The sequence below is a fragment of the Corella eumyota genome, chromosome 2 (genome assembly GCF_963082875.1).
Source record: "Corella eumyota chromosome 2, kaCorEumy4.1, whole genome shotgun sequence".
Classification (NCBI taxonomy): Eukaryota; Metazoa; Chordata; class Ascidiacea; order Phlebobranchia; family Corellidae; genus Corella; species Corella eumyota.
Genome location: NC_137491.1, coordinates 19,744,217 through 19,771,406, shown reverse-complemented (window position 1 = coordinate 19,771,406; position 27,190 = coordinate 19,744,217). Strand labels below are relative to the sequence as shown.

The window sequence follows — 27,190 nt, the reverse complement described above, 5'->3', positions numbered from 1 at the left end:
GGCCCTTATACTTATATATAATTTTTTAAGTTGTAAAAAATATGCCTGTCTTCTGTTTTATGTTCTAACTTACCGTAACATTTTGCGAATCGAATGCATTCCCCAGCGACAAACCTAAAGCTTCCTTTGAGGTTACAATATCTGGTCTCAGGGTTTGATTGACAGGTGGGGGCCTTGTTGAGTAACAACTTTTACTCGAATCATTGAAGCCGAACGGGCAGGTGAAGACGTCACCGTGTCTATTAACCAACGTCACATTTTTCGCTATTCTTGCTGATTTTCGGTATGACGTAGAACCACGTGACTTTGGAGCACCAATCAAAAAGCTTTAAAATTTAAAAATTATTTTTTTAATTTATAAAAAAAGTTTAAAAAATAACATTTTTTTAAGGATTTTTACGTTATATTAAGAGTGGGTTCAGCTTGTTCTGCATAAAGAGCAAAGCTATAACCAAAATAAACTGGTTCGGTTCGGTTTGGGCCTTCTATAAAGCTTGGTAAACGAGATTGAATATTTTCAATATTTTCACTATTTGCCATGTAAAGACAAACTACTATTATACTCAAAACAGTTGATATTTTAAATAACCACATTTTTATCTGTTTTAGTACAAGAAAATAATTAAACTAATGTTTAATATTTAAGACAACATATTACGTTGAACTAAAAAATAAATCGTTTTTTAGAATTTTAACATTCAATTTATAATCAAGGAATCTGTTAAAATATAAACTTAAACTAATTATATAAAACTCGATCTATAATTTTTTTTAACTACATTGACTATGCATAGTTTTTAAACAGTTAAATTTGATTTATTCGTCATCTTTAAATTGATTCACCGCCAAATTAAACTAAGCTTTGAACTTCCGTTTTAACTAAATATTAAATCATAATAAATGGCGTTAGTGTTAAAAATCTAAAATATATATGCAATCAAAGATGTTAATGTATAATGCTAAGTAAAATATAGTATAGAATATATTATAATATTCGAGGATAAACAAACTGCTTTTTAAATAAAATGTTAATATTTATGGAAACACTGCAAGTTAGGTGATTCCCCATTTGTCTTGTGATTAAAATTTTTTTATTAACAGGTTACAAATTAACTAAATTAAATAACTAAAAGCAAATTTTACTGACAATAAGATCTTGTTTATCAACTATTTATAAACCAACCTTCTTATAGAAAATGCTTTAAAAATTCGGAAAAGAAATTCGATCTAAATTTCGGCAAAATGTCGTTTACAAATTTTAGATTAAAATAACCTTGTTTGCCTTATGCATGTCCCAAACGTGTACTCAAACTGAATTTCTTACCTTGCCTGCTTTTTACTCTCAGTAATTAGCTGTTGTTAGTACCGGTAATACTACACATTGTTCACTAAAAACATATTTTCAACTATGTTGTTTATCCAGTCTGGAAAGTAGTGCAGAAAAAAAAATGGTGAAAAAAAAAAAAAAAAAAAAAAATTGGTGAAAAAAAATGCACGCCCGAAATTAACGTTTTGCACGGCTGGTTTTAAAAAAAATTTGTGCACGCGCAGTGCTGACGCCTTGTAAATTTAAGCCAGATTTAAGTAAAGCACACCAACATATTTCACGCGTGCACATGTAGACCAAAAATCGTAGTCACACCATTTTTTATGCTTGCACGCCCGGGATCTTGTCGAAAACTGCCCCACTTTCCAGACTGGGTGCTTATTCTGGCGTAATTTTTATTTCTTTTGTATTAAGGATAATATTTGTTAAAATACAGTTAATAGAAAGAATTAAGACACAGAATCTTAAGCTAAACTTTCACCAATAAAAATAACAAAATTAAAAAACAATTTTGTTTCTAAGAATTTATTATAAAAAAATAACTAAATAACAAAATAATGGATTTAAATGATGACGAGCCATTGGTGCAACTTCAAGAAGATCAAAATGGGGATCAATCAGACGAGGAGTTGATCCTGTTACCGGATCAACCACTGATCCTGGAGCCAGAGGGGGGTGAAGAGAATTTGATCAACGTTGCAAACTCACCTTTTTTTGTGGAAAATCCGGTGAGGAATTTTATGAAAAGTTTTGTAAATTGAGTTGTATCATTTTGACTGTGTCAAAGTTTACATTTTTTTGTTTGTTTTTTTCGTTTCTTTTATTTAAATTTAACTGGCAGCATGTTGTAGTGGTCAAAACACTTGGCTTTACTACAAAAGGTCCTGGGTTTGATCCCCACTGCTCTCATGCGAAGTGTTCTTAAGAAAGGCGCTATAAACGGTGTTAACTTATGCTAAGCCAATACCTAATCAGCAGCAATTAATTATAAACGATAATATTTCAAACTGCCAAATACAACTTAAGATTAAGTCAGGGTAACTAATGTTATCCTATGTTGAGGTTAAGTCAACTATTCCATATTGAACCTAAATAAATATTTAAAAAAAATAAAAAAATTCTGATTTCACAGAAACCTGAACCAGTAAAGCCAAGAAGAGCAATGAATTATGAGGTAAATTAAATCGATTACAATCATTTTTACTTTTTATATGTTAACTTTTACTTTGACTTAAAATTTTTAACTAATATTATGAATGCAGGCTTTAGATTATGACACAATTGAAAATGAACTGTACAGTGAAGAAGAAAAGAAAATGACAAAAGCAGTAAATGTTTTTAATTAACCTCTATTTAGGTTTTTACACACCAGTTTAACAATATTCAAAAAATAAAAATAATGCCATGATAATAATATCCAAATAAAATCTTTTAATTATATATAATTTATTTCTGATTTTAAACAAATTTAAAATTTTTGTTGTTAATTATTTAGGATTGGAAATGGGTTCAATTACAGAGATGGATAGTTTGTATGTTGATTGGGATTATGACTGGATTGGTTGCAGTTATCATTAACATTTGTATTATTGAACTTACTGACCTTAAAATGGGGGTTGTATCAAAATGTGAGTTTTTTAACTAAAAATTTGGTAAATTTTTGACTCCGTTTCTTCAATTTTTATTAAAAATGTAGTCTTTTTACTTATTTATTGCATATTAATATTTTCTGATTTAATGGTTGGTTATTTCTTTTATTTTTAGCAATAGCACGGTGTGTAAAAGATGGTTGTCTTTACATTCCTTTATTTGAATGGATTGGAATCAATGTTGGTTTGGTCTCTATTGCTGCTCTGTTTACTGTATATCTGGCTGTAAGTATAAATAATCACTTGTTTATGTAATTGTAGTTTAAAAAAAGATATTTTATTAGGCTAAAAAAAACAGACAATTACAGTTTTATAATTTTACTCTTTAATATATATACTTATAATGATCAACAGCATCATGTATTGTTTTAAACACTTGGCTTTAGTACATGAGGCTATGGGTTTGTTTCCCTCTGCTTCCATGTTATAGCACCCCTGAGTAAGGTGCTACAACTATGTTATAGCACCCCTGAGTAAGGTGCTACAAAAAAAATAACGTATTTTTATGATCACCAACTCTGGTTTAAATAGTTTTAATAATTTTATGCTTTTAGCCTGTAGCAGCTGGTAGCGGTATTCCCCAAATAAAATGTTTTTTAAACGGAGTTAAAGTTCCTAACGTGGTTCGACTTAAAACTTTGTTCACGAAAGTGATCGGAATAATTGCTTCTGTATCTGGTGGCTTGGCTGTTGGAAAGGTTTGTTAAATTAATATTCAAAATGACTTGTGTTAATGTTATGTGATTTAATCCCTTTAAACATAGACAGTAATAGTAAAAATCATTTGCTGTACAAATGTTGTTTTAAATGGTAACTGTAAGTTATTTTTTCATTACTATTTAAAACTATATAAAATTTTGGCAAAACCTTACAACTATACACAACTACGATAAAATTAAAACTTTGAAAACTTAACTTTGTAGGAAGGTCCAATGATCCACTCTGGTGCAGTATTAGGTGCGGGGATTTCCCAGGGCAGGTCGATCACGTTTCAAACAAATAGTCGATTCTTCAAACATTTTAGGAATGATCGAGAAAAAAGAGATTTTGTTTGTGCAGGTGGGTTATCATCATTTATTTTGGTTAAAGCACTAGAGATTAATATGACAATAAACACATGTGAGGTCTTCGGTTTAATTACTGCAGTTGGTATTGCATTTTTAAGTAGACTAAAGTAGACTAAAGCGCAATTTTAAATCCAGACTTGTGATTAGGTTTGGGTACAAATGTTTAATTTGGCTGTTTAAGGAAGCTTTATAACACTGTAAAATACAAATACCAAATTTAAAGACAATGCCACTAGATTTTTAAGTGGCTTGATATTGTGTATAAGTTTACTAAATCATTGTGCAGTTTTAATTTTTAATATATCTTTCCATTATTTAGGAGCATCAGCTGGAGTCTCAGCAGCTTTTGGAGCTCCCGTCGGAGGAGTCCTCTTCAGTTTGGAGGAAGCTGCAAGTTTCTGGAACCAGGCTCTCACATGGAGAATTGTAAGATCATAATTGTTTTAATAATCTTTCTATCAGTCATAGTAGTTTAGGTTGAAGGTATTTAGTAATAATAGGAGGTCAAAACTTGATGAACATTATAACTGCTATGTGGATACATTAATAAAACTTTTATTTTTTAAAGTAATTATGCTCTATGGTTGGTTGATAGTGTAAATTAAATATTGTTTTTATCAGTTGTAGTAGTTTCAGGCTAAAATAACTCATGACACATATAGTTTAAAACTTAATATTCAAGGTCTTCTTTATAACCTAAACATAGAGTAACAACCCACAACAGTCTCTAATTTATTATAAATTTTAATTGCCTGATAAATAAACTGCTGATCAAGTGCTGGCTCAGCAGAAGTTTATGTCGATTATAGCACTTTACTCAAGGGTGCTATAACATTAGAGCAGTGAGAATCAAAACAATAACTTTATGTCGTAATTGTAACTGCTTCTGGAACATTTAAAAACTATTAATAAAACTATTTTTTTTAGTTTTTATGTTCTATTCTTTCAAGTTACACCCTGAACTTATGCATGAGTATTTACCATCATCATGGAGGGGATTTAGCTTACCCAGGTTTAATTAATTTTGGAGAGTTTCAAGGAACTTACGAAGGTTTTGAACTTCCCATTTTCTTTCTTATGGCTATTCTTGGTAAGTGCTTTTTTGTTGGTTTTTAGAAGTTAATCTCAAGTAAATATTTTCACTATTCTTACTTTTAATACTAATTAAATGTAATGTGGTTTTAATAATTCAAATGTTGAAAAATTAAGCTAGAACTATTGTACAGCAACATTTTTTTATGTTTATCTTTAGTGTAAGTTCATTAATTTAATTTTCATGAAATGTGTTATTAAACATTATTTTTAAAAGTATGATTAAGCTTGAAATGGAGTCTAAAAAAATGTGAAAAATTGTATTAATTTTGCTTACTAATGTATTTATTTTTAGGTGGTTTAACTGGGGCATTATTCAACGCCATCAACCACAAAATCACAATTTTTCGCATGAAATATTTAAAGTATAAACCATTCAAAATACTTGAAGTGATGATAGTTAGTGCTGTTTGTGCCACAATTGCTTTTATAATGATGTATCTCAACCCGGAGTGTAAACCATTGGGTCAAGACCCAAACGTTCATTTACAAGTAAGTAGTATACATAAAGGTAAGGTTACTTTACTGCATGAGGTCATGGGTTCAATCCCAACTGCTCTTATGCTGTAGCGCTCTTGAGTAAGGTGGTATAAACGGTATGAGCTCCTGCTGAGCCGATGCTTAATCAGCAACTTAACTATCGGGCAATTATAATTTTTAATATTTCTAATTGCCACAGGCAACTCAAGACTGGGAAGGGGTAACTGATATTACTTTATGTTTAGCTCGTGAAGTTGACCTTTCCACATCAAGGATAAATAAATGTAAAAAAAAAGTTTAACCGATTTTATTTTTATACAACTACAGACAAAGTTGCAATAGTTAAAACAGTTTTTTTTTTTTTTAGTTTTTCTGTAACGATGGTGAATATAACACGATGGCAACTTTATTTTTCACAACTCCTGAGGAAAGTGTAAAGAGTTTGTTTCACGATCCTCTTGGTAAGTGTTTAAGCTAAATAAAACTTTCATGACAAATTGATTGGTTATTTAATTGATTTTATAATTTTTAGGTTCATTTCAACCTTGGACAATCATTATCTTTGTGATTCCGTATTTCTTTTTGGCTTGTTGGACTTATGGACTTCAGGTTATATTTTTAAATATTTAAGGCTTTTGGCTTGAATTTCATCGCTTTTCTGTGATAGCATCTTTAACAGCTTTTTTATTTGTCAAGAATAAAAACAAAAAAATAAATAATCAAACACGTGAATTAAATTTGGCAAAGCCAAACTGGCAGCGTGGTAATGATAAGAAGAAGAAACACTTGCTACACCACATAAGTTCTCATGCTGTAACACTCTTAAGTAAGGCGTTACAAACGGTATGAACTCCTGCTGAGCCAGCACTTAATCAGCAGCTTAATTATCGGGCAATTATATTCTATAATATCCTAAACTGTCAAAGGCAACTCAAGACTGGGTCGGGGTAACAGTTGTTAATCTATGTTTAGGTTGTAAAGTCGACCATCCTACATCGAGGATAAAAATATTGAAAAAAAAGTCTTAGTCAGGGTAACAAATGTCGCTCTATGGTTACGCATTTAAATTATTTTTTTTCGTATTAAGGATAAAGGTTTTAATTTTTTAATTTATAGGTGCCAAGTGGTTTATTCATTCCTTCACTCTTGATAGGAGCAGCATGGGGAAGATTGGTTGGAATTGCAATCAATGCAATTTGGTCAGATCAAACCTGGACTCATGACCTTTCTAAATATGCTCTGATTGGTGCAGCAGCACAATTAGGTATGGTGATGTCATAATGTTATACTTATTAAGATATGTGTTTGTAATGAGAATGTTGGGCATTACTACCTGAGGTTTTGAGTTTAATTCCTACCGCTTTCACAGCACTTTTGCTACAACATTCTTGAGTAAGATTTTGTGAATAAGTTGCCAGTCAATTTATTATTTTATGTCTATTTGCCAAAGTCTTTGTGAACTATTTTAATATTTTTTTTTATTTAATAATCCTCAATGTCTTTACACTTTACAAGCTAAACAATGCGCAACCTAAACATAGAGTAACAACTGTTACCCCGACCTAGTCTTGAGTTGCTTTTTAGCCGTTTGGGATATTATTAATTATAATTGCCAGGTAATTAAGCTGCTGATTAAGTGTTGGCTTAACAGGAGTTCATATTGCTTATAGAACCCTACTTAGAGCGCTGCAGCATGAAAGAAGTGGGGATCGAACCCGAGACCGCGTTGCTCTTATGCTTTAGTGTTATAAGTATAACTTTCTTGCCTGTAGATATAAATGCTTTTAAATTTTTTTAGGTGGTATCGTCAGAATGACTATCAGTCTAACAGTAATACTAGTTGAAGCCACAGGAAACATCACATACAGTCTTCCCATCATGACAGTGTTGCTCATAGCCAAGTGGGTTGGAGACTTCTTCAACACAGGAATATACGACATGCATGTTGATTTGCAGAGAGTTCCGATATTAGAATGGGAACCTCCTCCTTTAACAACCAATGTCCATGCAAGGTTAGTGCTTGTATGGAGCTTTTTTGCTGATGTGATCTATATTTTTAAGTCTCTAGATGGGGCTGTTGAGCAGGTTTTTTGCTTTCAATATACTGGTATAATTTGTAAAAAAGCATTTTTTTGTGTATATCTTTATTCTCGATGTGGGAAAGTCGAATGCGCCACTTAAACATAGAGTAACATCAGTTACTCCGACCCAGTCTCGAGTTGCCTGTGGTAGTTTGGAATATTATAGATTATAATTGCCCGATAATTATGGTGCTGATTAAGTGCTGGCTCAGCAGGAGTTTACACCGTTTATAGCGCCTTACTCGAGGGCGCTACAGCATGAGATCAGTAGGGATTAAACCCACGACCTCATGTGTGGTGTAGCAAGTGTTGTTACCACTACACCCTGCTGCCGGTCAAATTTGTACACTAAATATAAAAATACTAAAATTATAAATTTTTTACAGGTATTTATTAAAAATTTATGGTTTAAAAATACTAAGCAGAGCAAAGCTAATGGCTTTACTTTCATAGATTTACCATTAGTTTGAAAATTGTAGTTACTTAACGTCATAATATTTTTATGGTTTACTAAAATCCTATGAAATAACATTATGTAAATACAATTTAATAAAAATACCGAGAAGTTTATGTTGATGTGTGTTATTTAAACCATGTTATAACATTTTTGTGTTGTGTTTTTAAATATAATTTATATGTTGTAATATTGACTTTAACTTAATATTGAGAATAACATTTTAATCCTTTTAAACTTAAAAAACATATTTCAAAAGAATTTATTAAAATGTTATGTTAAAAGTTGTTTTATTTAGTTTATATAAACTATATTTTTTTTCTGGATTTTTTACTATTTTTGTTTTAAATTTGTTTACCGATTTTATGCTGTTTTAGGTTAAGGTTTAATGTGGTTTGTAATTCAATTAAATTTTGCAGGGCAAATCACACATATCAAAATATTTTTAAACTAAAAAATTGGTGCTAAAATTTTTCTTATACAAAAATATAAACATTATTTTTTAGGGATTTTTTACTATTTTTGTTTAATTTTGTTTTTAAATCTATACTCTTACCAATGCCAATTTAGGGTTTAATTTATTAAAGAAGTTCTAATTTGATCAAGTATAATTTTGTCGGGTAACTACACCTAATAAAATACCTTTAAACCTCCCAAAGAAAGCTAAAAATTTGGTAATAGACCAAAAAACATAATACATTTTTTTATATAAAAATAAATTTGAAATAATTTTTAACTTTTTCTTTTAACAGAGAGGTGATGGGGATGCCTGTAGTTACATTAACCGAAATATCAAGAGTTTCTGACATCTGTACAACACTAGCTGATCCTAATAACTGTCATAGTGGGTACCCTGTTACTGATAGTAAGGGAAAATTTCGAGGGCTGATTTTAAGAACACAATTGCTTATATTACTACAACATAAGGTTGGTATAATTTTATAAAAATATGAGTATAACAATTGTTAAATTATAACAATTGTTAAAAAAAAGGGCGCTACAGCATGAGAGCAGTGGGGATTAAAACCACGACCCCATGTGTGGTGTAGCAAGTGTTCTTACCACTACACCACGCTGTCGGTTGAAATTATTAAGTCCTTTTTAACAAGATTTATTACTTAAGTAAATGTTAAGATTTTAACAAATTTGATTCAATAAATTCACATAGTAGAAACATTTTAAAATATTTGCACAAAATTTTGTAAAAAATTTAAATTATTTTTTTAAAGTATTTTTAAAGATATTCAAAAACTAAACTAAAAAAATTCACACACTAAAAACGTTTAAAAAAGTCCCACCAACATTTATTCTCCTTTACGCTTAAATATCTTCGTAAAATTAGATTTCATTGTTAGTTATTTACCATTTAAATGTCAACTGTGATATCATGACATTTCTTACTCCAAAATACCGGTAACCTAATTCTTGCTATTCCGTAGTAAATAAAGGTCATGCCGGTATTGTGAAACGGTCCGTCTAACTTTAATATGCCACCTTTAAGTTGAGATTTTCTTATATATTTAAGTTAGCGTAGTACATAATTTATTTTTATATATATATATATATTTATACTGTGTCAATTAAAAATGAAATGCACTATGTTTTTTCCAGAAATTTGGAAATCAATTAAAGAATGGTTCTAATAAACCGGCAGCGTGGTGTAGTGGTAAGAACACTTGCTACACCACCATGAGTGGGTCCAATCCCCACTGCTGTCATGCTGTAGCGCCTTTGAGTAAGGCGCTATAAACGGTACGAACTCCTGCTAAGCAAGCACTAAATCAGCAGCATGATTACCGGGCAATTATAATCTATAATATCCCAAACTGCCACAGGCAACTCGAGACTGGGTCGGGGTAACTTATGTTACTCTATGTTTAAGTCGCGCATTCGACCTTCCCACATCGAGGATAAAGATATATACAAAAAAATATAAAATAAATAAATTAACAAGCATTTTAACATAAATACAATACTTAAAAGGTAAAATAGGATTTTTTTACTTTATTAAAAAATTGTTTTTGTATATTACTATTTCCTCGTTTTTAAAATTGCTACCCTTAATTTTAAGCTTTCATATTTCTCCTAATATACCCTGTTATTTAACATACGCCTACTCATCGTGGGTGGGTTCATATAGCAATTTTGTTTCTTTGGAATTCTGTAAATAATATGTCCTGTCATAATTTAGAAAAAAATGCAATTTTTGACTAATTCAAAAAGATTTAAACACTTTTTTTGTATTTAAAATATATTATATACTTAAATTATATAATTTTTTATTTATTTTTATTTTTTTTCTTGAAAATCGTTTTATTATCTTAGATTTTTATGGAACGAGTAGGCCCGGGCGAGCAATTAGATTTGGCGGTGTTTCGTGATTCCTATCCCCGCTACTTTCCCATCTCGATCGTCAATGTAAGCGAGGGGGAGCAGGGCTGTAGAATCGACTTAAGACCTTATCTTAACCCAGCCCCTTATTCAGTCTATGAGGTCTGTATATATTTAAAACTATGTAAAAAAAATTTTTGGCAATAATTTAACAATTTAATATCAAACAATATAGTGATGTAAAGGGGTGGTGGTTTGGACCCTTGGCTTTACTTCAAGAGGTCATGGGTTTGATTCCCACTGCTAACATGCTGTAGTGTTTTCAATTTTATTTTTAACATTGAAGTTGTTAAATTTTTTGCGCATGATTTTATGATATGTTATAATATGGTCACTAAACACAATTCAAACAAAATTAAATGGGAGGTTTTGAAACTTATATTAAAATGTTTTTTAATTATTTAGGATTTTTTGTATATGTATATTTTTTTTAATGTGGGAAAGTCGAATGCGCGTCCTAAACATAGAGTAACATTAGTTACTCTGACCCAGTCTCGAGTTGCCTGTGGCAGTTTGGGATATTATAGATTATAATTGCCCGATAATTATGATGCTGATTAAGTGCTGGCTCAGCAGAAGTTCATACCGTTTATAGCGCCTTACTCAAGGGCGCTACAGCATAAGAGCAGTGGGGATTGAACTCAATACGTCATGGTGGTGTAGCAAGTGTTATTACCACTACCCCACGCTGCCGGTTGATACTACTTCATGGGAATTACGTTAAAATTATTTAGTGTTTATCAATTTACACAAAATAATTTAATTTTGTTTCGTTTTTAAATTAAAAACTAATAATGCTTGATAACTGATTCAAACAAAATAATCTAATTTAAATATTTATACTTTATACATTCAAAAAAATTAATTTTATTTTATTATTTTAATTTGGCCCGGCGTTATGCTCTGTTAGTATTATTCCAACCTAAACTAAATATATATGCCCGGTGTTTTTATTTTACGGTCTGCTGAAAAGTCACGTACCCACGCATTGTGATGTCACAGGGGCATGTCTTACGTGGGTTTAGCGTCACGACCTTTTTGGGTTGGTTTGCTAAAAATGTAATAAATCAAGTTAAAAAATCCTAAAAAATTTTAAATTTAAAAAAAAGATTAAATATATGGTTAACGTGTTAAAAAAATAAATTTTTCAGTGAAAAGTTTTAACTTAAAATTTATGATTTTATAAATTGGCATTGGTTGGATTTGAACCCGAAACATTAAGGTTAAATTTTAATGTTTTTAGGACGCCACGTTTCCACGAATATTTCGACTTTTTAGAGCATTAGGATTACGTCATTTGGTCGTAATTAACGATGACTATAAGGTAATAAAATACTTATTAAAAAAATTAATTTATTTTTTTGTGAACAACTTATTGTAAAAATTTTAGTTAAACTTATGTTTAAATATTAAAATATTTCTAAAATCAAATTTTTTATGCCTCTTTGCAGGTCGTTGGCATGGTAACAAGAAAAGATATCTGGAATTTTGTTCACCACGAAACTTGAACAATGAAGTATAAGTTAGTTGTTGTAACACTGGTGATGTACGAGTAAATGGTTGGGGGTTATATCAGAACATTTTTAAAGACAAACCCACGCTTAGGCTGTGCTAGTAAAAGTATATCGTACACATTTATTACATATATATAACGGTATTAACACAATAAGGTTAAAAAGCATGTAATAATACGGTATTTACGTAAACACGGCTCTAGAGTTTGGTTAGGTTACTGAATGTTAATTTACTTTTTTAAATATGTCATATAAAAACAAGTTAACGATATTAAATAATATTAAACGAGACAGCGAAATTAAATACCATACGACTTGATAACGCTACATATCTAATAAAGAATCGCATGTTTTTGTAAGTTAAACTATTATTTTTTATATTATGGTATGAATTTTAAATGATAGATCATTGTATAGTAGTTAATGGTTCGTCGAATATATCTAAATCTATTAGTAATATCACATTGTAAAATACCATTTCTTAACTATAAAATAACACAGTTGCGATAGCTTAAAAATAGCTTAACTTAAAAATGCATTTGCATTTGTAAAAATGAAAAAAAATTGTCAAAATTAATGACATTTTTAATCAAATTATTTTTTGGTTGATTAGAGTATTTGTAATGTTGTATATGCACTGTAAAAATCAAACGCTGTTGTTTTTTAGTAGTTGGTTGTTTCCAAGCACTTGAAATGAATAATTGTGTGTTACTGTATTTAATTGTTAAACGGTAAATTGTTTAAATAAATCATAACATTATTAAATTATGCGTTTTTGTAAAACGGAAAATAAATAGTTTATAATAACTAAAATGTTGAAAATATGACGATTTGGGTTTTCATATTTTACTGAAATTCGAAACAGTTTTGGTTTTGCTTAATTTACATTTTAAGCAGTTTAAATTTTTCTGATTTTTGTTTCATTTTTAGCAGCAAATATGTATTGCAACTTGAAGTGATGCGTACAAGAATCTATTTTTGGCAATTATTTTGTAAAAAGGGGTTTTGTTAGGTGATACTTGATATACTTACTTGATATACTTGTGTGTTGGGTAAATAACTATCAGTTTTAAGTCAGTTGTATTTAAATTCGACAGAAAAAAAGAAGTTTTGTTTTCCAAAATTTGTCACAAATTTCTACTAAATTTAACTAGTATTTTTTATATTGTTTTATAAACTTGCATTTTTAAGTTAAATAAATTTCTAATTTTTTTTTTATTTTGGATTTTCGCACATTGATAAAAGTAAATAATAAATACGATATACAATTAAAATTACAACAATGCGACGGGAAAAAATGACAAAATCAATTTAATGATTTAAAACATGCCAAAAGTATTTTTGTTTACATAAAGATTTTAATTATTTTGATTTTTCGCGCATTGATAAAGGTAAATAATAAATACGATATACAATTATTATTACAACAATGCGACGGGAAAAAATGACAAAATCAATTTAATGATTTAAAACATGCCATAAGTATTAATGTTTACATAAAGATTTTAACTATGTTATGGCATGGTCACCAAACCCAAAAAAATATTTTAATATATTTCTAATATTTCAATAACAACCAAAGCGATTTAAATTTCGTATTAAAATTCTTTAAACTTGAACTTAAATATTTGTTTTGAAAGCTACATTCCGCCGGTTCTATTACAATAGACTTATTTAATTATAGTTTATTCAAGCGAGCCCACTGTTTTATGGTTATTCGCATGACAAGATTTGGATGACTAGAAAAATCAGGTTTAGACCGGTTTCTACCAGTTTCCACTATTTTGTTACGCTTGGAAAATAACTTGGTATATGTGGTTTCGACAAAAATTTCAAGTTTTATTTTACAAAAGCAAAAATTTTGGCTTTTAAAATACACACATTGGTTGCACTTTATTTTGTCTACAACTGAAGTTATATGTTTTTAATTTAAGTGAGGGATTTTTTGAATGTTACTTAAACTTGTTAAATAAGTTAAAAAATGTATTATTACATTACTTCTTGGTTTTGTAAAAGAATAAATATATTTCATTGAAATTAACTGATTACTAATTTTTTTTACGAATTCTTAACGCGCGCTACAAAAACCTTTCTGTATAAATATTCAACCAGTTAACGTTTAAATTTGTTTAACTTATCAAATTATTACGCGATATGTTTACATATACTTCACATTTGGTCATTAAATATACAACCATGCCTATAGATTCAAAGTTTAAATCAAGAATTTACCGCTGATATAATAGTAAAGAATCATTTCGTTAAATGACGTTTTATCCTGGGTTTGGTCTTTGTACAAACATGAGTTTTTATTGATTCAAGTCGACGTTGGTACAACACATACCAGCTATAAATGTTAATATGATGACGTATGTCTAGCCTAGCGTGACTTCATGTTTTAAACCTGATTACAAAATTTGTTGAAATTACAAAACTTAAAAATTTTGATTTGTAAAAAAAATTGGTGAAATAAAACTTTACATAAAGTAAAAAAAGAGTTATTAAAATGTAGGGTATATATAGGAGTACTTGCTCTATGTTTTTATATGGTGCTGTGGTTTTTAAAATCGTTTTATATATGACCCCATTTATCAGACAATTTATTATAAAATTTACAGAATTTTAACATCATTCCAAACTCGTAAATATCAACCATTAAATTGCTCGTATAAAACTTAAAGTGAAAATGGATGTAAAGTTGTTAAAAAAGATTTAATTTTCGTGAAATTTATTTTACTACCCTATTTATTATATCGCTGTAAAAGTTAGTTTTTTAACTAGTTTTTGCCACTTATATTTACGAGTTTTTGGTTTATAAAGGACCGTTTTTATAATTGTAAAATGTAGTTTAAAATTTTTTTTTTGTTTAAAAAATACTGGTTTGTTGCTTGGTGTATTTGCAAAAGCGTGATTTATTTTCGTATTTTAAATCTAATCATATCTTTTGCGATAAAAACGGACCTTGAATTTAATTTCTTTGGAATAATTTGTACTTTATTTTAAATATTGTTTAGTAATGAAAAAATTGCAAAAAATTATAATTAAAATTTTGCAAAAATGCTATACCACCTTATATACCTTATATCTTGCTACCCCGGTTGAAATTTGTTTTCCGCGCGTACAAAAATGACATTAAAGGCTTGTCTCGCTTCACCGGCTATCTCCAAACTCAAACAAAAAAGAAAAAAGCTTTCCAAGCCCCATAAAAACAAGGTATTCAAGACCGCGCCCACCCCACTTCGAATCTACAAGTTGGAAGAATTTGTTGTTGTTGGAATTACTCGAAAGCTTAAAGGTATTTACGATTATAAACAAATGTGATTTAAATATTTGTGTAGCTGTTTGCTGGAATCTACTGTTTGTTTTAAATGCGGTTTTCTTTTTATATATTTAAAAATGGTTTAAATAGTTTCAACAGGGTTTTGCAAATGAATTTATATTTTTTTTCATTCAATTTTAGTTATTTTATAAATTATTGAAATGTTTTCAGCTTTTTTGGGTTTTATTTTGTTATTTATTCTAATTTTTTTTAGCTTTAATAACTTTAAATTTAAGAAATTTTTGCGTTAAATTTAATAAATAAAGATTTTTTGACAACTTTAGTATTCACAAAACTTTAAAATTTAACCCCTAATTAAAGATTTATCGATTTGCATTCAATATTTTGTTATTGATCCCTTTAGAATCAGCCAAAATTTCTCAATTTTTAGTAATTTTTGTATAAAGCTTTGGAATAGTAATGTATTTAAACTTATATACGTAAGTTACTAAAGTCGTTGTCTGGTTATTATCAATCACATTAACCCTGTTTAAAATATATCTCGGAATTCATGGCGAAACGCACGTATTTTCCACCTACGCATATTTGCAACGATGCGTTTATTCCGACCCACCTTTAAAAGCGCAAATTCCAGTGTTTTTGTAACCGGTCCTAATTGCGTACGGTAAAGGTTAAGACTTTACGGTCCAATACTGATGTAGAAAATAAACTATAGCATTTAGCCGGTGTTTTTACGCTGGAGATGCTTCACGTATCTTAACCGGCAAATTTAAGAAAACAAGTTGAAATTTGTGCCCCAAAATGAACCTGTTGTCTCCAACTCAAGCGTGAATGCATTTGCGGGTTATGCAAGTTCGGGCTTTTGCACGTTTTTTGAAACGGGTTTTACTGAATTATGAATGACTTGCAGATTTGAAGTTGCTTTATTGTAGCCATATTTAAAATACTTTAAAATTTAAAAAAATATGGATTTAAATTTTTAAATGACAAAAGTTTTTTACTACCTTAATTTTAAATTAAATAAAACTTGATTTTTTTTGTGAGTTTGGGCATTTTAATTTGGTATAAATTAATTACAAAATTGGTCTTAATTCTTTAAAATGTAAATTTTTAAATTTACGCAAAAGTGACATTGGTATATTTATTTTTTTCTTTATTTGGACATTTGATAAAATGATTTTATTCCTTGAAAAGAATATTTTTTGATTTGAAACCCCGAATATTTAGTAAACTATAATTTGTTTTCGCTTTTACCGTTTAGTACCCGGCAATTTATTTATATTTGTCAATATTTTTTAAAATATAACCCAGTGTGTTAAAGCTTAGGGTTCGACTGTTTTACTTTTATCCTTTTAACGTGCCAGGAATATTAAAAAAGCTTTTAAAATAAAAATTCTCTACCAGTTCACGGTCTGAAAGATTTCTTAAAATTTGACATTTCAACCGGCGTCTTTTCTGTTGACCAAAAGTCATTAAATTTTTCAAAGCTTTTTGTATTTACTCAACCAACCTTAGGTAAAGGTAACCATACATCGTAAGGCCGACTCGTTATAGCAAAAATAGACCAATGTAAATATTAAATTTCTTAAGAATTTTTGTTTTTTGATCTTCAATTTTAAATTGCAGAGGTCAGCATATTAAAACAAACATGGGCTTTAAACACTTTAAATAATATCTCAAACCATGTCTCATACAAAGTGTTTTTTTATGATTTTAATGTTGTAAATGGTATTTTGTACTATCAATTTAAAGTTATACAAGCATATGAAACAAAATCATAGAATTACTTTAAATTAACTTAAAAATCTTTGCATTTAAATAATTCCTTGAATTAACAGTTTTTTTTAATCAATAATGGATCAAAAGTAATGTTAAAAAGTTGATGATAAATACGCACAAACTTTAGTTTAACGATAGTACGTATACGCTTAACTTTACCAAGTCCTTCCTATTTACCTTGAATCAATGTTGACTGTTGGCGTATCCCAATCTGTTCGTCTTAACATGAATGTTTGAATACAGTTTCTGTTCTCAATCTAACGTTTGTTTACTCTTTATAATTTATAGTTATAACATAAAGGTGATATTTATCCTGTACACACATACATGATAAGGTTTAGCTTTAAATATTTTTATCGATTTTTTTAGCTTTTGAAGTTATATTTTATTATGATTTTTTAAAATTTGCAAACATTTTTTACTTTATTAATTTCTGTACCTAATTGAATCTTTAAAACTCTGGCAAGATAAATGCATTAATTATTTATATAGAGTATTTAAAGCTAGACCTTTCTTAAATCTTTGTAAACATTTTTTATAGTTTCTTGTGAAACTTTTTCTTCGGCTTATTCTTTGTACAGGCTTTATAACAATAATATTGAAGTATTAGATGGAAGATGTATTTGTTTTGCTTATGCGTTTTAATTCCAATAAGGTTAAAGAAAGTCATAGTTATGTAAAAGATTTTATGTTTATGTTGTTTAGATGCCAGGCCGACAAAGACCATCAGCCTACAGAAAGAGTTATGGAGCAGAGAAGAATGATGATTACCTTCTTGTTAACCCGTAAGTTGACGACTTTGTTTTTTTATAACGCAAAAACTAATATAATTTTCACATTTTAAGCATTACTGAAAACGCATGGTTTTAGATAGGGTGGTATTAGAGGTATCTTAAAATATTTTGGTTTTATCAACATATGTTAATAGATGGATACCAGTTTTTTTTTACAAAAGTTACTTTTTAACAATATCTAACACATAAACTTTTTCATCTATCTAACCATTACCTTTTTTGAGAAAAGTTTTTAAGAAAGTATATCAAAAAAATCAGTAAAATAAAAATCTATCAGTAATTTTAAGAAGGTCTTACAATAAAACTTGTACCTAACCCACCATTCCACTTACCCCCACAGACAAGTCCGTGACAACAAGATTGCTGAGAAAGAGAAGATGCAGAAGTTGAACAACAGGTTGGTGAACTACGTCGACAAAGTTCACGACCTCGAAACAGCGAACAAGATCTTGCTGGCAGAGAACGCGAGGTTGAGAAAAATAAAGAATACTCCTGAGACCGACATCGACGGAATCTACGACGACGAGTTAAAGGTACATGTTGACGTCATAAAGTATAGCTTATGACGTCATTTTCGCTTTATGACGTCACGTTTATAGGTTCTATAGTCTTAGTATAAGTTAAAGCTGTAACTTCTCGTTGCAACTTCGTTTAAAGTTGTGACGTCATTTGTTTGTTTGTGACATTTTTTGGTTTGTGACATCATTTTCTAATCTATGACCTAATTTTTTGAATTGTCAAACCGCGTTTTACCAACAAGAGATAAGTTATTGTCTAATATTTGTTAGATTTTTATTAAACCAGTGAAGTTATTAATCTTTGTGTTGTTTTTATTACAGAGATTACGCGAAAAATGTGAATATTTGCAAATTGAAAACGCCAAGGTAGAAATCGAGAAAGACAACTACAAATACGATTACGAAGAAACTTCCACGAAGTAAGTTGTAGGCTTGGGGTTTGAATCCCGGTAAACGCAAATTGTATTTGTTTTTACTTAACATCCTTTTTTATGTTGTGATTTGTTGTATATTGAAAGTTGGATTATTTTATTAAAAAAACTTAAAAAATGAAGAAATGTAACTTTTTTAAAATGAAATATAGATGTTTTTACTAAAAAATAATAAAATTGGATGTATATAAATAAGGTTCAAACCTTAACATAAACAAAACCTTAATGCAAAGCAAATAATAACTGATTTTAAACCTTTATTTTAGGTTAACTTATGAGAAGAAAGAAAACAAGGATCTTGAAAAGGAGGTCGACAGCTTAAGAAAGGTAAACATTTTTTTAATAAAAAAAATTTAAAATTAAGAAGTAAAAAAACTGTTTTTAATAAAAATTATGTTATTTACGAAGTGGTTAAAAAAAGAACTGAAAAATAATGTACTGATAATTTTGTATAATAATTTTTATAATTTCTTAAAAAATTAATAGTTATATAGTTTTTTACATGTAAGATTGTACTAGTATTACTTAATGGACTAATTAATAATTATGACGCCATAGGACGTTGATGACGCGACAATCGATAGAGTGACATTGGAAAGCAAGATCGAGAATCTACAGGAGGCATTCCAACTCGAAAAGAAGGTCCACGAAGCTGTAAGTTTTATTTTTCCTTAATAAAATTTATCAGATCAAATTTTAAAAAAAATTTTAAATTTTTTTTAAGGAAATGGAGAACTTACGTAACCAGATTCAGCCACTAGAGGCACCATTGCTTCAGAGCGAGAACAATTCGATTCTTCCAGATCTTAGTGACACGATCGCTAACGTGAGGAAGCAATACGAAAACTTCAACGCCAAGTCTTTGGAAGATCTGGACGATTTCTACAAGGAGAAGGTAAAATTTTGTTTTATTAATTTGTTTTTTGTACTTAAATACATTTTTCTGCCTGCAATTTTTTTACATATTTATCTTTCTACATACATTGTTATTTTTACAATGTTTTGGTGTAAGAATAATTATCCTTTTCTCCATAAATTAGTTATTGTTAAAATATTCTAGTTATCTATTTAGCTAACCTTGTTTTCCTGACAAAATTTATATAACTAAATACACCCCTAAGATTCTGGGCTTAATTTCCACTGCTGGCATGTTTTCCTGACAAAATTTATAAAACTGATGATTGTTAAAATCTTTTTTTGTTGACTATTTTCTTAAGTTTAGTTGTGAAAGGATAAAAATTTAAGTAAAATTTGTGACTGATCAAATAAAATGTTATTAGGTCGAGCATCTTCAAGCTCAGTTGAAGATATCAAACGAAGAGCTCAACAAAATGAGGAAGGAAGACAACGACAAGAGAAAGACGATCCAACGTCTTGAACTTGAAATCGAGAAGTTACGAGGATGTGTAAGCACTTTTATTTATTATCTTTATGTTAAACATTTATACAATATAGAGTTTTATAGAATTTTTTTTTATTTTTATTTGGTTTTTCGGGCATTAATGACATTAAAAAAAAGATATATAATAAATATTACAATAATGCGACGGAAAAAAATGACAAAATCAATTTAATGATTTAAAACATGCCAAAAATATTAATGTTTACATAAAGATTTTAACTATGTTATGGCATGGTCACCAAACCCAGAATATGATGTTCTAATTTTAATTAAATGCTGACATACGTTTTAAACTAAAATGTCTGCATCGGTAATTTTAATTATTCTTTGTAGTAAAGAAAATAATAAAATAATAATTTATTATCCTTTTTATAAACTTTTTATTATAAAAACATGTTTTTTGCATGTTTATACTATTTAATAGACATGTCCAGTTAATAGATAGCCTATATTAAATACGGTCCATTTATATTGTTGAGTCTATTCGGTATTAAGTAAAAAAATTACTAAATTTGTATCTACAAGCCAAATGCATTCAGCCTTAACCCTAAACTTTAACTTGTTCTTATAGAATGACAACCTTGAACGAAATATTGAAACGCTTGAAGATAAACTTGCTAAGGAAAGCGCTGAAAACCAGAACTTGATCAACAACATGAATAGGGAGCTTGATACAACCAAGCAGGTTTGTTTTAAGTTAAATATTTAACATTGTACTGAATATATACGGTTTGTATTTATATTTAAAACGAGTCGAATGCAGAAAATTTAAGTATTTTAACCACAGGGTATTCCCAGTCTGGAATAGACGTAATGAGCATATATTTTATATGTTATAACACGTATAAATTTTTTTTAAAATATAAATTTTACAAAAAATTGTCACAAAAATATTTTACTGATATTTTAAACATGCAGGGCATTTAAACATTTAATTTTTTTTTTTTTTTAAATAATAAAAGGAAATAATTAAGTTTTTAAGGCGAATTTAAGGCCGAAATAAATTTTTTTATTTAATATTTTAAGACAATTTTGCTACTGTAGGCCTACTTTTTTCTTTGGTTAATACCATTTCAAGCATAACTTAACATCAGTTTAAACAAGGCACAATAAAGTCATTGTTGTATTTTTTATTACTTATATTACATATTCCGTTACGTGTTTTTATTCTTTCAGGACATGGGCAAATACTTGAAGGATTATCAGAAGTTGGCAACTTTGACTTTAAGTTTGGAACAGGAAATTGCAATTTACCACAAGGTTCTTACTGGAGAAGAGGCTAGGTAACTACAGACAAGCAATAACTACTAAAAAATAATATATTTAAACCCAATAACACACAGTTTTATATGCATTTAGCTAAGTGTGAAACACAATCAAATAACTTAAACAAGAAATTATCACAAGTTTAATTTTTGATTTTAGAATTGGTGAGTTGGATTTGGACAAATCTGTGGTGCATGAACGACGATCACGAAGCTCATCACGAAGCTCACGATCATCTAAATCATCAAAATCATCTAAATCACGATCTCGATCATCAAGTAAAGGCCGATCTAGAAGTCGATCAAAAAGTCGATCACGAAGCCGATCGCCGAAAAAAACCGATGATTTAGTTGATCAGATGGTGGCGACAGAGGTCAACCAGAAACCAACAACGGTATGATCGGCTCTTAAATATACGACAGCTCCCACTATATATACGACGACCACGCCCCCTATTCCTTAACTTGTACGAACGGCATTTTTTTAACTGGGTTTTGAGTAACTTTTAATTTTGATTAACAATATAACATAACATTAAAATTCAGGATTAAAAGACTAACTGGCAAACGTTTTTTTTTTTCTTTTTTTACATACACAATGCAAAAAGACTTAAAAAGGACACAAATATTTAGCTACTAAGAATAAAAATTTGAACTATCTAATTCTTTTATTAACATAGAATTAAAAAAATGAAATCATAGCGGTTTTAGTAATGTTGCTATGTAGATTATATTTTTAACATTATCAAGCGCTTAATTTGGTACGAAACATTATCAACAACAAGGTTTTATTTGGCATTTTAGCATTTATTTAATTAGAAGATAGCAAATTTATAATACTTAATTTCTTCTGTAGATAGTGCTGTATATAGATTTCATTTTATGCAAAATTAAAATGTTTAATTTACCAAGCTTTCAAAAATTTTATCTTGAAACATTCTTGTAGAATAGTGTGGCCAAATTTTATGTAGTTTTTTTGCCTAGATTCAAATTCTAATTCAAAGCTTTAAATATATTTTGCAGCCATAATTCTTGTAATGTATCAAAATAAATTCATAAAATCAATTTCGTGGTTGTCGTATATGGGAGAAGTCGTTTTAAAAAATAACAATTTTTTTTGTCAAATTTTAGTTTTAAAAGTTAGGCAATCTAATACAAAAATTTTTGGTGAATGAATAATTATAATGTAAGTTAAACCTATATACTTTAGTTAAGTTAAATATTAGTTTACATTAGTTAAAAACTTTAAGAAAATATTACAAAAACTACAATGCCTTAAACACACTTACAATGTAAATACAAATAAGATATTGACCAACTAGTAAAGTAACATAGCCAATAAAAATAAGTTTAGGTTTTAGCTTGAATTGTTTTAATATCAAACTAAACAAAAGGTTTACACACAGCTTATAAACAAGAGTATAGATGTAAATTTATAAAAATTAATCATGTCCCATTTACAACTGGTTATAAAAAAACTCTTTGTTACTCTTAAACTTAAATCTAAATAGTCTGAGTTTGATGAAGTCGACGTTCCTCAAAAAGTTGATGAATATGAGAAAATAATTGCTGAAAATGAGCAGGAAGAAGGCAATACGAGTGAAGAGAGTTCTTCTTCTTCTAGTGAAGATGAAAAAGAAGAAGGCAAACCAAAGAAAAAGGCAAAGAAGCCAAAAGTTAAAGAGGTTTAGAAAAGCACACAAAAATTAAAAAAAAAATGAATTGCAGAAAATTAAATTTTTTTATTTAGTTAATTTAGCACAAAATTCAGAAAATTCGCAAAAAATACCCGCACAGAATTCCAAATAATTATCAAAAAAATTGCATTTTAAATGTCAAAAATAGCAATTAATTCTGCTAACAATTGACAAATGAAATTAAACCCAATACATTTTATTTGTAGCTAATTTAGCATGTTGTAAAATATTATTAATTTAACAAAAAAAAATAATTATTATTTTAAATATTTAAAAAACAAAAATAAACAAAAACACTTGCAGTATTTAATTTAAACCACGCACCTACATTAATTTATATACACAGTTGCAGAAATGTAATTCAATTAATCACTTTAAATATTAAAAATTTGATAACCTTCAATATAAAAAAATATATGTTTACAAATTTAGATATAGAAGATTACCATAAACTTTTTTATTTCGTTAAATTTTTGTTGCACAAAAAAGTAAAACATTTATTTATAATCTAGGGAGTTGTAAAGGTAAGCTGGAAGATCAAGGGGGGTACAGTGCGACCTGCTCACCCATTCGACCCCCAAGATGATGCAGAGAAACTACACAAAGCTATGTCCGGGTTTGGTAAGTTTAATTTAACAACCTTTTAATTCATATAAATTTTCATTTGATTTTAGTTTAATTTCGGTTAAACTTTTACTGATTTGTAAAATAAAAATCGTTTTTGTTTATTTATATACTTTCAAACAACAATCTATACAAATGTTGTAAATATTTTTCAGCTTATAAATAAAATGCTTTAGTTGTAGTAAGATATTTATTTTAAGTTTTTACCACGAATTATAATTTAAGGCACTGATGAGAAAACGATAATTGAAATTTTGACCCACCGCACTAAACAACAGAGACAAGACATTGCTACAGCATTCAACAGCAAATATGACTCGGTAAATAAAGTAGTTGTTTAACGTAGTAAAAAATTAAAAACTTGTTTTCAACTAAGTATAAGAGAATCTATGGTGAATGGATTTTTAAAAAAGAGTATTTTGCATACAGACAAATCTAAAAAACAACTTTAAACAGTATATTCATGCCATACATAACAAAATGTATCACATTTTAAATATTACAAGCAATTTTATAATCTAATTTTAAAGATGTCTTGCTTTTAAAATATTTTTTAAAGGACAACATTCAGACAACAAAATTTCTTTTTTATATTACTAGGATCTGCTCAAGAAACTTGATGGCGAATTAGATGGCGACTTAAAACTCACAGTCCAACATCTAATGTGGGAGAAGAGTGAGTTGGATGCCCAAGCTATTCACAAGGCTCTAAAGGGAGCGGGAACTGAGGAAGATGTTGTTATGGAGATCTTGTACACACAAACTTGGAGGCAGGTGTCGGAGATCAGAAGAAGATATAGCTCGTGTAAGTTTGCGAATTTATTATACTTTAAAACTTTTTAAAATTAATTCAAATTTATGTATTGTCATATTTTAAATGCAGATATAGTTTACATATGTATTTTTTTTAAGACAACATTTACATCATTTTTTTGAAAAAACTTTTTTTTTTTTGAAAAAAAAACTTTTTATAAAATATGTCAATACCATAAAAAAGTTATTATTTTAGATACAGAGACATTTCTATTTATTTAAGTTATGACATTTTAAGTTTATAAGTAGATTTAACATATGGAAGCTTTTTTAAATTTCGATAATCTTTAACAGTTTATACTAGTTTACTTTAATGTATTACTTTGATTTGTTTTAGTGTTTGGAAAAGACTTGTATGGTGAAATTGAAGGAGACACATCAGGAGATTTTAGAACTTTATTGTTGGAATTATTGAAGGCAAATCGACCTGATGACACTGGCACTGTTGTCTCCAACGAAGCTGAAGAAGATGCAAAGGTTTAAGATTGTTTAAAGCTATTTATATTTATTTTAAAACTATGAATTTTCTTTTAATACTATTTTTGGCCAATTTTTTAAATCTAATTTTGCATCAAATTTATATTTTCATGCTTTTTTGCAAAATTAGTAAAAATTTTTCACTTAAATTTATTTTCTATTTTGTCTTTATTTTAACTTTTAAAATTTAGGTTTATTTTTCTTTTAAATTAAATTTTTAATTTTTTGTTTTTAATCTTTACCATTTATTATTGTATTTCTAGGCTTTGTATGAGATGGGAGTGAAGAATTGGACTCCATCGAGCCCAGCCTTTTTGGAGATTTTTACGCAGAGAAGTTTCCAACATTTGTGGTTCTTATTTCAGCAATGTTGGCCTAAGTTAACTGATGACAACTTGATCGAAACTGTGGATAAAGAGTTCAGTGGCGACTTGAAGATGGCCATCAAGACCATGAGTAAGTTTTTAGAAAATACTTTAAACCGTGATCATCTTTTTAATGGACATTATAAATTGCTTGCTTGTTTTTTTTTGATTTTTGGAACTGTTTTTAAATTTTAATACTGAAAGAAAAAACTCGTTGTTTGATATCTAATTAAGGCTGATTACTAATTTTATTATTTTATGTTTTAAGTTCGATTTTCTTCATGTGTTCCACCAATTTACTACGCTTACCAAATCCACGAGACAATGACTGTAAGTTAGCAAATACCTTAAGCAATATTTAAACCAAATTTGATGCGCATTTAATTTTATATAACTATTACGGCAGAAATTTTACTATTAAAACAACGAATCGCTTAGTTGTCACTTGTTTAAAGTCACGGTATCCAAAACTTATACTATTTAATAGGGTCCAGGTACATCTGAAAGTTACTTGATTTATATTGTAACAACTAGAAGTGAGGTCGACTTGATTGACATCAAGGAAGAATATGAGAGCAAATACAACAAGTCTTTGGTGCAAACTGTTGACGTAAGTTGTAATTAATATCCTGTTAAACAAACTATAACTCCAATAAGGATAGACTAATGTAGTTGTCATTTTTTAACATTACCTACTGCAAAATTAACATTTTAGGTTCACGTAACTACAACTTATAATTATAAGGGCTAATAGAATTAAAATAAATTTATCTTTTTGTAATTCTATTAGCCAAGCTTAAGCTTTGTTAAATTAAACGTAATTTCTGGGTTGCGGCTATATTTTTGAATAATTTTGAGTTATTTTTAACTTAATAAGATTTTAACTTTAAATAACTATATTTATAGGACGAAACATCAGGAGATTTCGGCAAAATCATGCTTGCTTTATTGGACTAAGTTAAACAACAACAAATTATTTCGAATTTAACATATTAGAGTGTTTTTTATAAGCCATCATTCCCCAATATTTTTTATATAAACAGAGCATTGTGTTTTTAAAAGTGTTCAATTTAAATTAGACGTGATTCGAATACGTTGCACATTATATAGCTTACAGTAGTTTTGTAATATATCATTAGTATTTCGCGTGTATACTCTGCTTTAGTTGTTGTAGTCTTAAGGTATTACACATTACATTTCAGGAAACATTTAAAAACTGCTGTTACTGCCCTTGACATTAAAAACAAGTTACAATAGATGCTTTAATAATATAGTTAAACTCATCTTGCCTGTTTTATTAAGACATAATATTCGGTTTACAGTTAAATTGCTATTTTACTGTTATTTTTGTACATTATTTTGCACCTTTTCGCACTTTTGTATCAGTATATTCATTTTATATCAGCATTTATATACTTGTATCCTTGTATCCAAAATATATAAATACTATTGTACATAACTTGACATTTTTTTAAACTACAAAAATGGTACCTTGACCCGGATTTGAACTTCAGACGTTACGTCCACTAATTTGCGTTTGTAATGTTATTGTTTTGATTCCTTATTTGGACTACGCGTAAAGCAGAGAGCCTGCCTATAGCAATTAAGCCTAAACGTGTGCTAAAATTTAGGCCTTTCTCTTCATTCTATACTTACCGCCATGTTGAAAAGACTGTCAAATTTTGTAAAG

At 28.7% G+C, this 27,190-nt stretch overlaps 2 protein-coding genes across 2 annotated transcripts; both read left to right on the top strand.

Annotated features, from left to right (window-relative positions):
- The first annotated feature begins 1,858 nt into the window (after positions 1-1,858).
- Positions 1,859-13,138, top strand: LOC145741497 (H(+)/Cl(-) exchange transporter 7-like). The gene is made up of 18 exons (XM_082559090.1): positions 1,859-2,055; positions 2,460-2,501; positions 2,590-2,655; positions 2,823-2,955; positions 3,092-3,201; positions 3,531-3,674; positions 3,900-4,035; positions 4,363-4,469; positions 4,971-5,133; positions 5,431-5,627; positions 5,983-6,076; positions 6,148-6,224; positions 6,732-6,879; positions 7,414-7,627; positions 8,903-9,077; positions 10,476-10,643; positions 11,785-11,865; positions 11,993-13,138. Exons 1-18 carry the CDS (start codon positions 1,885-1,887, stop codon positions 12,047-12,049), a joined length of 2,283 nt encoding a protein of 760 aa, XP_082415216.1. The 5' UTR covers positions 1,859-1,884; the 3' UTR covers positions 12,050-13,138.
- Positions 13,139-15,229: 2,091 nt separating this feature from the next.
- Positions 15,230-26,953, top strand: LOC145741499 (uncharacterized). Its single transcript, XM_082559093.1, has 19 exons — positions 15,230-15,350; positions 17,820-17,899; positions 18,249-18,441; positions 18,748-18,845; positions 19,124-19,184; positions 19,416-19,511; positions 19,582-19,752; positions 20,138-20,263; positions 20,831-20,944; positions 21,436-21,542; positions 21,685-21,919; positions 23,734-23,842; positions 24,071-24,165; positions 24,446-24,650; positions 24,996-25,135; positions 25,399-25,591; positions 25,769-25,830; positions 25,988-26,110; positions 26,407-26,953. Exons 2-19 carry the CDS (start codon positions 17,820-17,822, stop codon positions 26,455-26,457), a joined length of 2,259 nt encoding a protein of 752 aa, XP_082415219.1. The 5' UTR covers positions 15,230-15,350; the 3' UTR covers positions 26,458-26,953.
- Positions 26,954-27,190: the final 237 nt, after the last annotated feature.